The 11,126-nt window shown below is 42.1% G+C and overlaps 1 protein-coding gene across 1 annotated transcript; it reads left to right on the top strand.

Moving 5' to 3' along the window:
• Positions 1 to 5,770: 5,770 nt before the first annotated feature.
• Positions 5,771 to 9,634, top strand: LOC307037465 (extracellular calcium-sensing receptor-like; the record flags this gene model as incomplete). Its single annotated transcript, XM_079678350.1, has 9 exons — positions 5,771 to 5,862; positions 5,957 to 6,251; positions 6,490 to 6,576; positions 6,779 to 7,048; positions 7,213 to 7,413; positions 7,501 to 7,776; positions 8,095 to 8,322; positions 8,431 to 8,554; positions 8,736 to 9,634. The coding sequence occupies exons 2-9, from the start codon at positions 5,985 to 5,987 to the stop codon at positions 9,632 to 9,634; spliced, it is 2,352 nt and encodes a 783-aa protein (XP_079534476.1). The 5' UTR covers positions 5,771 to 5,862; positions 5,957 to 5,984.
• Between the last annotated feature and the right edge of the window lie 1,492 nt (positions 9,635 to 11,126).

Raw genomic sequence — 11,126 nt, 5'->3', positions numbered from 1 at the left:
GTGCTTAGCACTAGGGGTGGGCGATACCACAAAATCTGGATTCGATCGAATACCAAGTATTTCAGGGCCAGTATCGCCGATACCGATATCGATACTTTTTTAAATGAAAAGCGTCTTATGTACTTTCAGGGGGGAGTTGCATGACATGATTTTTGAGAAGAAATCATCATAAATAGACTAAATTTGAATTCATTTTCATGAATAAAGACAGGACAGTTTTTATAGACAAATAAACGTTTTACTTTTGCAAATTTAAAGTGCAAAAATGAAAAATAATAATACAAAGTGGCCAGAGTAGTGAACTGTGTTCTTGCACACATCACAGTTCGCTAAGTTTTAATTGCCAGTTGTGAAATTGCTCCACACAACGCTGCTCTTTCTCTCAGCCATCATGCGCGTGTGTGTGTTGCACTCGCGAGTCGCTGGCTGCTGCTGTCCTGCCCTGCCGGCTGCTGTCAGTCAGCTTGATAATCGGCGTTCAGGCAGGGAGCGCGCTGCGCGAGCCTCGAGGAGAGGAGGACAGCAGTGGAGAGAGAAGAAAAGAGCATATACTCGTTATATTCGTCTGCACATTGTTTTTTGAAGAAATTGACGCGTAGAGGAGACGGGAAAAAAAGTATAAAAGTATCGATCCTATTGGCTCTAGTATCGATATTTTGAAACGTAACGTAATATCGGAAGTATCGATATTTTGGGATCGATCCGCCCACCCCTACTTAGCACTGGATATCTTCTGTCTCACGCAGATGTCGCGTTAACCGAATATTTTCCGGACACATTCCGGATTTTCATTTTGACAGATTAGAACAAAGTTAGAACAGCGCCAAAGTTTCCCAGCAGCGAGGCTCCGGTGTTATGCCGTGTTATGCATGCCCGCCAAAAAGGAAATGATACCATTTCCAAACCTAACTTTGCCGTACAAATCATTGAAATTTCTGCAAGTTTTTGCTTTACGCTGTGCGCGTTCCCGCGAGGTGCAGTGGGCATGCATAACACGGCGCTAACAGTTCACGAGCGTGCGTCCGCCCCCGTTGACAGTTCACGAGCGTGCTCTCTCTTACCTCTGAAATCATTTGTGTTCCGGTGCTGTCAACGAGTTCAGTCCTTTTTCATCTTCTCGCTGCGCAGGCAACTACTCTAAGAGCAGTAGCCAAGCTAAGCTATCAATATTTGCTTATTCAAAGCTCATTGCTATCTGTAGCCTTATGATCGCGTCGGTTGGAGCTTCGGGTTAAACGCAACTCGCCCTCCAAAAGGCTGCGACGAGCTGGCATGTTATGTAGAGCGCACGGCTGCCATTAGGCGCACTGAACAGCTGTTTGTGTGCTTTGGGGATGGTGTGGCTGGAAAAGCTCTCTCCAAGAGGCGCCTGACAGGATGGCTCTGCGAGTACATTACACATGCCTATGGACGGGTGGGGAGAGCCCTCCCCACTGGGGTCCGTGCACACTCTATGGCTTTGTCAGCAGCCTTATTCAACGGCGTGAGTGTGGAGGATATATGCACGGCAGCGTCTTGGTCTACCCCAGGCCCCTTCATAAAGTTTTATCTCTTGGACATGTCTGGCTCCTTCTCGTCGTCTGTGCTTGTCGGGGCAACACATGACTGGTGAGAGGGGGGAGGTCAGTAGTCTGCTGACCCCCCCTGATATAGAGTGCACTTATGTTTTTCCCATGCTCCTTAGGGACCTGGGGAACATGATGCGCAGTAAGCTCCATACAGAGTCTTCCGCAAAAATTTTTCCATGCACACTCGAGGTAAGTGTCACATGGCAATGTATTTTAATTATTCATTATTGCATGGTTTTAAGTGTGTGTGTTTTATACCTTTTTATTGTGTTATTTTACTCTGAAATGTGTTTGCCTTTTTAACTGGTTTTAACTTCCTGCTGCATGCTTTTATTTTTGAAATGTTTGGATTGGCCTTGCCATGCTGATTGACAATGAGTGACCACACCTGGAGCCAATTTACACACCTATAATGGGAAGGAGAAGAGCAGCAGAGGACAGACGGAAACTGGGACTGGGACTGGGACTGGGACTGGGACTGGGACTGGGACTGGGACTGGGACTGGGACTGGGAGAAACTGAAGGAGACAGAATGCAGCAGGAGCAGAGGCACACGCAACAAAGGGATTAAAAGACCACGGCAGTCCAAGAGAGGGTCGATGGAGCACCTTTGCAGCCCTGGAAAGACTCTGGTTTTGAGAAAAGACTTTTAACCCTTTTAACATTTGAATTCTTTGTATTGTTTTAACTGCGTTTAATTGTATTTTAAAATAGTTTTAAACTATCTTTTTACTGAGATTATATTTTAGACAGCTCTGATTTTAGTTTTCTTAGTAAAGATGTTATGTTCTACTGAATAAATTATTGTGTTTTAAACTTGGTAGTCGGCTCCTTGATTACCCAGTTTTGCTCTCCACCTGATGTAAAAGAACCCTTTTCCTCTCCATAAATGATTACCCCTCCTTTACATAAGCGTGTGTGAGTGTGTCTTATCCAAGCTGCGGCCCCGACTTCTCCACGGTAACAACCGGATGGGAGGAAGTGGGGTTCGTGGTGGCTGTTAACCAAAGGCCGGTCAGGGGCAGTGTGATGGGTCGATGTTGTTGGACGACAGGGCGTTTATACATCAGGGCTCCACCCACTGTACCCATAGAGTCCAGTAGAGGGCTGAGCCTGTCTGATATATAACGGGGGGTTACGTATTGTAACCCTAGTTATATAAGCACAGTCGGAGCCCTCTACCTGGGGCCCTGTCTTTCCTATGCCGCTCGCTGAAGAGGGTGTAGGATGACAGTCGGGAGGCGTAGCCCCCTTATATACTGTAGGCCTGCGCCTGCATTCAGGTAGGCTCGCCCTGATTGGCCGGCTACGTTCATGCAACTCAGTAGGTGAATGCCCGCATAGCATGATAGAGAGTAGTACCCATAGAGTCCAGTAGAGGGCTCCGCCTGTGCTTATATAACTAGGGTTACAATACGTAACCCCCCGTTTCATATAAACCAGCGGTTTTCAAAGTGTGAGGCGCGCCCGAGAGAGCTTCAGGGGAGGCGCAGCGTGAGAAAAAAATAACGAGAAACAGTGAAATCTCTAGTTAACTTCAGCTAACTTTATGCGAACGGCAACATGGATCGATTTTTTGTGAAGTTACCTAAAGTGAAAGAGGAGACAGCGTCTGGCAGAAAGCGTCACTTGCACACTTTTGGCTCTCTGTGGAAACCGAGTTCCCCCACCTCGCCAAAAAGGCTGTAAAAGGGCTCATTCCCTTCACCTCCGCCTACCTGTGTGAGTGCGGATTTTCCGCATTGACTTTAATAAAAAGCAAGTACCGGTCAAGCAGGGGCGGATCTACCGGGGTGGCATGCGGTGGCAACTGCCACCCTAAAAATAGCCTTGCCACCCCAGTTGGCAGCTTTGTTTTGAAATAAAGGTTGTGGCTCATCGGACATTTATGAGAGAAAATCCCTAATGTCCAAGTGAATGCAGCACAAGACGCGAGCCTTGTAACCCCTCCCCCGGCCCTGGCGCGAGCGAGGAAATGTGATTGGCGGCGATTTCATTTGAACGGGGCGGCGCATTCGGACCCAAGTAGACGGAAGGAATGAGGTATTTGCGGTCTACAATGACAGAGAAGAGACTGTCTGGGGATCCACAGGCTGGTATCCCTCTTCTTAAGGGGAGCTCTGAGGTTGCGCCCCCCGAACGTCCCAAGGGATACTACATGGGACCTGCCCTTGGTACTGGACACCCTATGCTCACCTCCCTTTGAACCCTTGTCACAGGCAGAACTGGAGTGGCTCTCAGTCAAGACTGCTTTCCTTCTTGCCATCACTTTAGCAAAGCGTGTAAGCGAGCTACAGGCCTTGTCCGTGAACAGCTCGTGTCTGAGGTGGAACTGAGATGGCTCGGGTGTCACTTTATGGCCGAATACAGCGTTTCTCCCTAAGGTACTGGCACACTCTCATCTCAATCAGCCAGCTGTGCCGAGCCCCCATGGGCATCCCGAGCACATTCGCCAGATATCACAGAGTGAATGTTGCCGCCCTTCACCCGTTGGGTGTGATCCTCCTTCAGAGTCCACCTAGTCCATCCCTATGGGTACTCAGGTTTCCTCGTGACTCTGTTGATATAAGTCATTCATTGCTAAGCACCGGCTCTGGCGGTCAGTAAGGATGTAATAGAACGAAAGTTAACATATGTAATTACGGTTCTATGAATCCTGGATGACCGCCAGAGTTCTTAGTCACTCGGAATCTCGTGTTCCCCCGAGAAGATTCCATAAGACTGAACTCGTTGACAACACCGGAACTTGTGCTTTCCGGGGTCATGCGAGGTCACACGTGACTTTGTAATATATACAGAAATATATCAATATTGTATGTTTTGGGAATACATTTTAAATGTAGATTTGTAACCCTTTCGGCAGTTCTATCTCACTTCAGGCCTAGGGAAATTGTTTCAGAGCTATGAATGCCCTGGTATATATAGGAAGACCGCCTTTGACCATGGTCACAGCTTTTACTGCTGTTACTTTGCACTCTGCAGATGTATACATTTTTTGATGTGTATTTCATCATATTTCTGTATTTGTGTTGTATTGTGGTTTTATAAAATTAAAAGCAATTTCTTTTTGTATTCTTGTGTTTTTGTATTCATTGTTCGAAATATTTTAGAAAGACTGCATGAAAATTAAGATCAAAATTAAGTCCTATTTGAAAAATCTACCCCAGTTTTGATTTCACCTCCTGGCTATCTATTTGTTGTCAGAGGTTTGATGCAACATGCCTATATATTGCTTATTCTTGGTTTTTCTGTTACACAGAGATGGCAAAAGTACACACATCCTTTTCTCAAGTACAGATACTCGTGTTTAAAAATACTCTGGTAAAGAGAACTTTGTGACTATTACTTAGCGGTTTGAGAACAACGTTTGTTTGTTGTGGGGTGCAGTGTCCAGAGTGCTGAAACAGAGCATTGGAGATCTACGTAGATAGACAGACAAAGCGATTCTGACCTGGTTGTTTTTGGTGTTTGTATATCAAACAAAAAATTCCAAACAACCCGAGCTATCCAAAGACTAAAAGATAGAGATAAAATCAGATATTCATCAACACCATAGCCTGAATGGAATGAGTATCTGTTTCAAAACCATATGTTCCTACTCTTGCTATAAAACAACAGGGTAACTGCCAGACAAATCCGTCACATTAACATCCAATCCTTGAGTAATCGACTATTCTGGGTTTATCCGGAGCTGGAAAATAGTTGCTATCTCTGTTATATTTCTTTATTCTGGTTTACTTTTCTTTTCCTCTTTATGTATTTGAGTTAGAAAGATGATTTTTTTTACATTCAGCAACATTTTACAGAGTTTAGGTTGCACTCCAATTTCAAATTAACAAACAAATTAAGTACCCGGACAAAGAAATTAACAGAAAATACAGCAAATAAATAATGTCATCATCACATTGTCTGTAAATCTGGTTTGATATGTATGCCCTGCCCTTACACTACTGCCTGTGCCCCGATGGGCGGTGTTAAACTATGACGAAAACCAGCATGACCAAAGACATGACTTAGCCCTACTTATAAAATTAGGTAACATTGCATGAAGCCAAATGGGTGTAGGAAGGAGGGCCATTATGGGGGCATTTCAAGAGACATTTCTGTTCTTGATTTGGTTCTTGTCTGAGTCTTCCTCTCTTTTCTCCTCCTGTACATTAAGGAAACAGTTTGATTTTAATGAGATGCAAAAGGCTGGTGATGTGATCCTCGGTGGTCTGTTTAAGGTCCACTACACATCTGTCTTCCATGAGCCGACGTTCACGTCAGAGCCAAATCAGGTCAGCTGCCAAGGGTAAGTTTCAAACACATGAAGTAGACACCATTTACCGATAATTATATATATATATTGATTTTTCAAGTGGTTAATCTAGAAATGTTTTTGTTAGTTTTGACCCTCCAGGGTTTAGACATGCCATGACCATGGCCTATGCTATTGATGAGATCAACAAAAACCCCAACCTGCTACAGAATGTGTCTCTGGGATACAGTCTTTATGACAACTGTGCCACACTTGTAATTGGATTCAGTGCTGCATTGTCACTAGCCAGCGGTCGAGAGGAGCAGTTTCTGCTTCAAGAGACCTGTTTAGGGACCACCCCAGTCCTTGGGATTGTGGGAGATCCCATTTCAACATTTTCAATCGCCACATCTGATGTGATAGGTTTATTCAAATTGCCCATGGTAAGTTTCCTGTCTTCAGTTTTAGCTGTTCTTTTGATGCACCAAATGTGTATATACTTAATAGTGAAAGGATGGTAAATGTTACATTAAATCTCAGGCTTTATTTGGTAGAAGTTATATTTTTAATGCATATTTTAAAACAGTTCATTTGTAAAAGCTAAAATTATTTATTTATTTACCCTGAATTGAAGTAATAGTAAAAAATTCACACTTGTGTTAATACTGTACGTTTTTATAGGTCAGTTACTTTGCCACATGTTCCTGCCTGAGTGATAGGCGGAGGTTTCCATCCTTCTTCAGAACAATCCCAAGTGATGCTTTCCAGGTGAAACAAACTATGTTCTAGAAATGCAATACATATGATTTACAAAGAGTTTACTGAGCTGTAATTTTGTGTAAATGTACTGTGTTGGCGTTGTGTACCCTTAATGAAACTACGTAGATATAGAAAATAAGTGTAGTGGTAAAAATCTTCTTCATTTATTGTGAGACATGAACAGGTATCCCTGTGCTCTACTTTTATTTAGGTGCATGCTATGATTCAGATTATGAAACACTTTGGCTGGACTTGGGCCGGTCTGCTGGTCAGTGATGATGATTATGGCCGCCATGTTGCCCGATCCTTCCAATCTGACTTAACTGAGTCTATTGGAGGTTGTCTGGCCTACTCTGAGATTTTGCCCTGGGGTGACAACCCAGCTGAACTTAAGAGGATTGTCCATTTAATGAAGAAATCAACTGCTCGTGTGGTCATTGTGTTTGCACATCTGATCCACATGATTCAACTAATGGAAGAGGTATTTACAGTATCAATCTATATCTCTATCTATTTATAATCTACCCATCTAAAATATCTGTTTTAAATATAATGTGTAGTAGTTTAAGTATTCATTCCGAGTAAGTAAATTATGTTATATATACATCAGTCTGAAAAATGTGATTAAATAAGAGCAAATTACAGGTGGTCAGGCAGAATATGACAGGCCTGCAGTGGATGGCCAGTGAAGCCTGGACTACAGCAACTGGGCTCCAGACCCCACGCTTCATGCCGTACCTGGGTGGCACCCTGGGCATTGCCATCCGTCGAGGAGAAATATCTGGGCTTAGGGATTTTCTACTTAAAACAAGTCCAGACAAGTCCAATAATCATAGAAATAGAATGGTAAGAGTGTTACCTTACAATCATTTCTGTAAATTCCATATTTATAATTGCTATTTCTGTGAATTATTTGTTTTAATTACATTTCAGGTAAGTCAGTTTTGGGAATACACATTTCAGTGTAAATTTGCACCACCTCCAGCAGGTTGGGTGGAAGCTGGGGGAGCTCTATGCACTGGGCAGGAAGATCTAGCAAGTGTGGAGACTGAGTTTTTGGATGTTTCAAACCTCAGGCCAGAATACAATATTTACAAGGCTGTGTATGCCCTGGCATATGCCCTTGATGATATGCTGCGCTGTGTGCCAGGGAGAGGGCCTTTCAGTGGGCAGAGCTGTGCTGCTTTGCAAACACTGGAGCCATGGCAGGTGTGATATCAGTTTGCACTACACCTGTTTAGTTTTTGAAATCTCCTGCTTCATCTTGAGTTAATTAATGAAATAGATTTGGGGAAAAGAAGACATACTCTCCTGATTGTCTTTGAGTAGAGGACGACATCTTTAATCATAGAAGTTACAAGACAAAATAAAATTCCCTTTTCTTTTCTCATGTTTTTGAATTTAATAATTGACAAATAAATCCACAATATATCATACAGAACATCACAATACTAATGCAAAATCAACAACAGTAAATATTTTTTCTCACCTTCTCAAATTGTATGTCTGTGTTGTATCCCTGTGTAGCTTATACATTACTTGGAAAAGGTCAACTTTACAACAACATTTGGGGATCAAGTATCATTTGATGAGAATGGTGATGCCTTACCAATATATGACATCATAAACTGGCAGTGGCTCCCTGATGGAAAAATACATGTTCAGAATGTGGGTGTTGTTAAGAAGTCTGCCTCCAAGGGTGAAGAACTCACACTTGATGAAGAAAACATCTTCTGGAGCTTTGTCTTCAAACAGGTTAATCCTGTTTATTGTTTTTTCTTTTTATCTTGGTACTTTATGACACACAATAACACAATCAAAAAGTGTTGAATAACTGTTCTATAACTTTTACAATCCTGACAGCCACCCCAGTCCAAGTGCAGTGAGAGCTGTTCTCCAGGTAGCCGCATGACCAGAAAAAAGGGACAGCCTGTTTGCTGTTATGACTGTGTCGCTTGTTCTGAGGGAAAGTACAGCAATGAAACTGGTTGGTATCATTATAAAACGACATCCTAAAACAGCGATTATACATTTGTCACTTTCTTGATGCCCAGGTGTAAAAAGAGCACATGTCCACAACTAGATACATAGCGAGCAATAAAGTTTTGGGCATTAGTGGCCCATTCAACTTAACTGTCAGTGTTCTCTTTTTTCTCTTATTTTAACAGACTCCATGGAGTGCAGCATTTGTCCAGAGGACTTCTGGTCCAGCCCCCGGCGTGACCACTGTATTCCTAAAGAAACGGAGTTCCTCTCTTATCAAGAGCCTCTTGGTATCTGCTTGACAACCGCCACTTTACTCGGCACGTGTATCTGTGCTGTTGTCCTAGGAATCTTTATTCATCACCGTAGCACACCCATGGTACGCGCCAACAATTCAGAACTGAGTTTCCTGCTCTTAGCATCACTTAAGCTATGTTTCCTGTGTTCACTGCTGTTTATCGGCCGTCCCAGACTGTGGACATGTCAATTGAGACATGCAGCATTTGGGATAAGCTTTGTACTTTGTATCTCTTGTATTCTTGTTAAAACCATGGTGGTTCTGGCTGTGTTCAAGGCCTCCAAGCCAGGAGGTGGAGCCAGTCTGAAGTGGTTTGGTGCTGGACTGCAGAGAGGGACAGTTGTGCTTCTTACATCCATCCAGTCAGTGATTTGTACTGCTTGGCTTGTCTCTTCCTCACCAGTGCCTCAAAAAAACACTCAATACTACAATGACAAAATAGTGTATGAGTGCGTAGTCGGGTCCACAGTTGGATTTGCATTGTTAATGGGTTATATTGGCTTACTGGCTATACTTAGTTTCCTGTTAGCATTTATGGCAAGGAATCTTCCAGATAGCTTCAATGAGGCCAAACTCATCACTTTTAGCATGCTGATCTTCTGTGCTGTGTGGGTGGCCTTTGTTCCTGCTTACATAAACTCCCCAGGCAAATATGCAGATGCCGTAGAAGTATTTGCCATCCTGGCCTCCAGTTTTGGCCTCTTGATGGCACTGTTTGGTCCCAAATGTTACATTATACTGCTGAGGCCAGAGAGGAACACAAAGAAAGCTATCATGGGTCGTTGAATAACCAAGATGGAAATGTAGCACAAACAATAAATAGATAAAATGGTCCGAGGCCTATAACATATAAACTTGTTTTTTTTAATGTTTTATTTCCTTTGTCCAAATAGAAGTCCTGTTCACACAAGAACTTTAAAAGTCACAACACAATGAGGTCATATTTGAGACCAATGGGAAGGTTTGACAACACAACGGGTCAAAAAATAAACAGATCAATAACCAATGGCGTTGGCAGCCACATTTGTGTACTTACAAGCCAAAACTTTGTTCTCCTTGTCCACGCATTTACATTGAAAATTAAGTTCCTGAACATCATCACCTTGGTAGTTTTACATAAGCTTAATGTTCAATGGACTTAGAAGCTGTTTGGGTGTGGACCAAAGGCCATAATAATTGGTATGTTATTGAAAATACCCATGTGGTGTTGCCTGAGGACTTAAATATTTAATCTATTTCTAGAATAAATAATTAAATGCCTGGGTAAAACTGATAATTCCTTTATTATTCCCTTCATTCCCTGTGTTTTAATACAATAACACAAGCAAATATATGACAGTTTGATATCAAGATACCATTGTCTAAAAAAGAATCATAACTCAGCCGAGGTTGCTCTTACTTTACCATCTGAATTGTACACCTTTCCTTTTCTGTATCATATTTTGCATTTTTGCATTTGAGATGAACAGATTAAATATTATGTGCATACACCAGTGCTTCTCAAAGTGTGGTCCGCAAACCACTGGTGGTCCGTGAGCGCCCCCTAGTGGTCCGTGAGTATATTGGTAAAATGTCACATTTGAAATAAATGAATTAAAGTTTTCCGCACTCTCGCGGGAATATCTCCGCAATGGAGCAAGTTTAAGTTTTCGATTGCATGATATAGCCCAGCGAAACACCTTCATCACACATGTTGCCACTTGTTTGTACCATTTTCAGGTGATTTGTAATCTGTTCTAGAAAAATGATGTGTTTTTGGATGAATGGATTTTTCAACTATTATTCCTAGATTGAAACCCTTTATATTATTGCATGTTCTAGCTTCTCTATGTTGCTTTCATAAAAAAACACTGATATTGGTGTGTTCATTATTCAGTGAAGAAAACTTAAGAATAAAAAATTAAATATATGGTTATAGACTTATTTGCTGAAACAAATAATGTATTTGCTGATATGACATAGCATATATTCTAAAGTTTACTTAACATGATTAATTAAAACGTGTACTTTGTCCTGCCCCCAGTCTGTTCCCTGATGGGTGGCACAACATACAATATCCCTGCCTATACAATTAAGTAATCTTATATGAAGAATAGAATCAGATGTGAGCGGGGAGGCCATTAGACACATCATTTTCTTGTGTATCTACCTTGTCTTTTTGTTCTCCTTTTTCTTGTTGTCCCTCATCCTTAATCTTAATTAAATGCAAAAACCTTGTTATGTGGTTATAGTAGGGCTGTTTTAGGTGCACTACACATATCTGTCTTTCCTCTGCAGA

The sequence above is a fragment of the Notothenia rossii genome (assembly GCF_949606895.1).
Source record: "Notothenia rossii genome assembly, chromosome: 4".
In the NCBI taxonomy this organism is placed as follows: domain Eukaryota; kingdom Metazoa; phylum Chordata; class Actinopteri; order Perciformes; family Nototheniidae; genus Notothenia; species Notothenia rossii.
The sequence above is the reverse complement of the archived record's forward strand: the minus strand, read 5'-3'. Positions and strand labels throughout refer to the sequence as shown.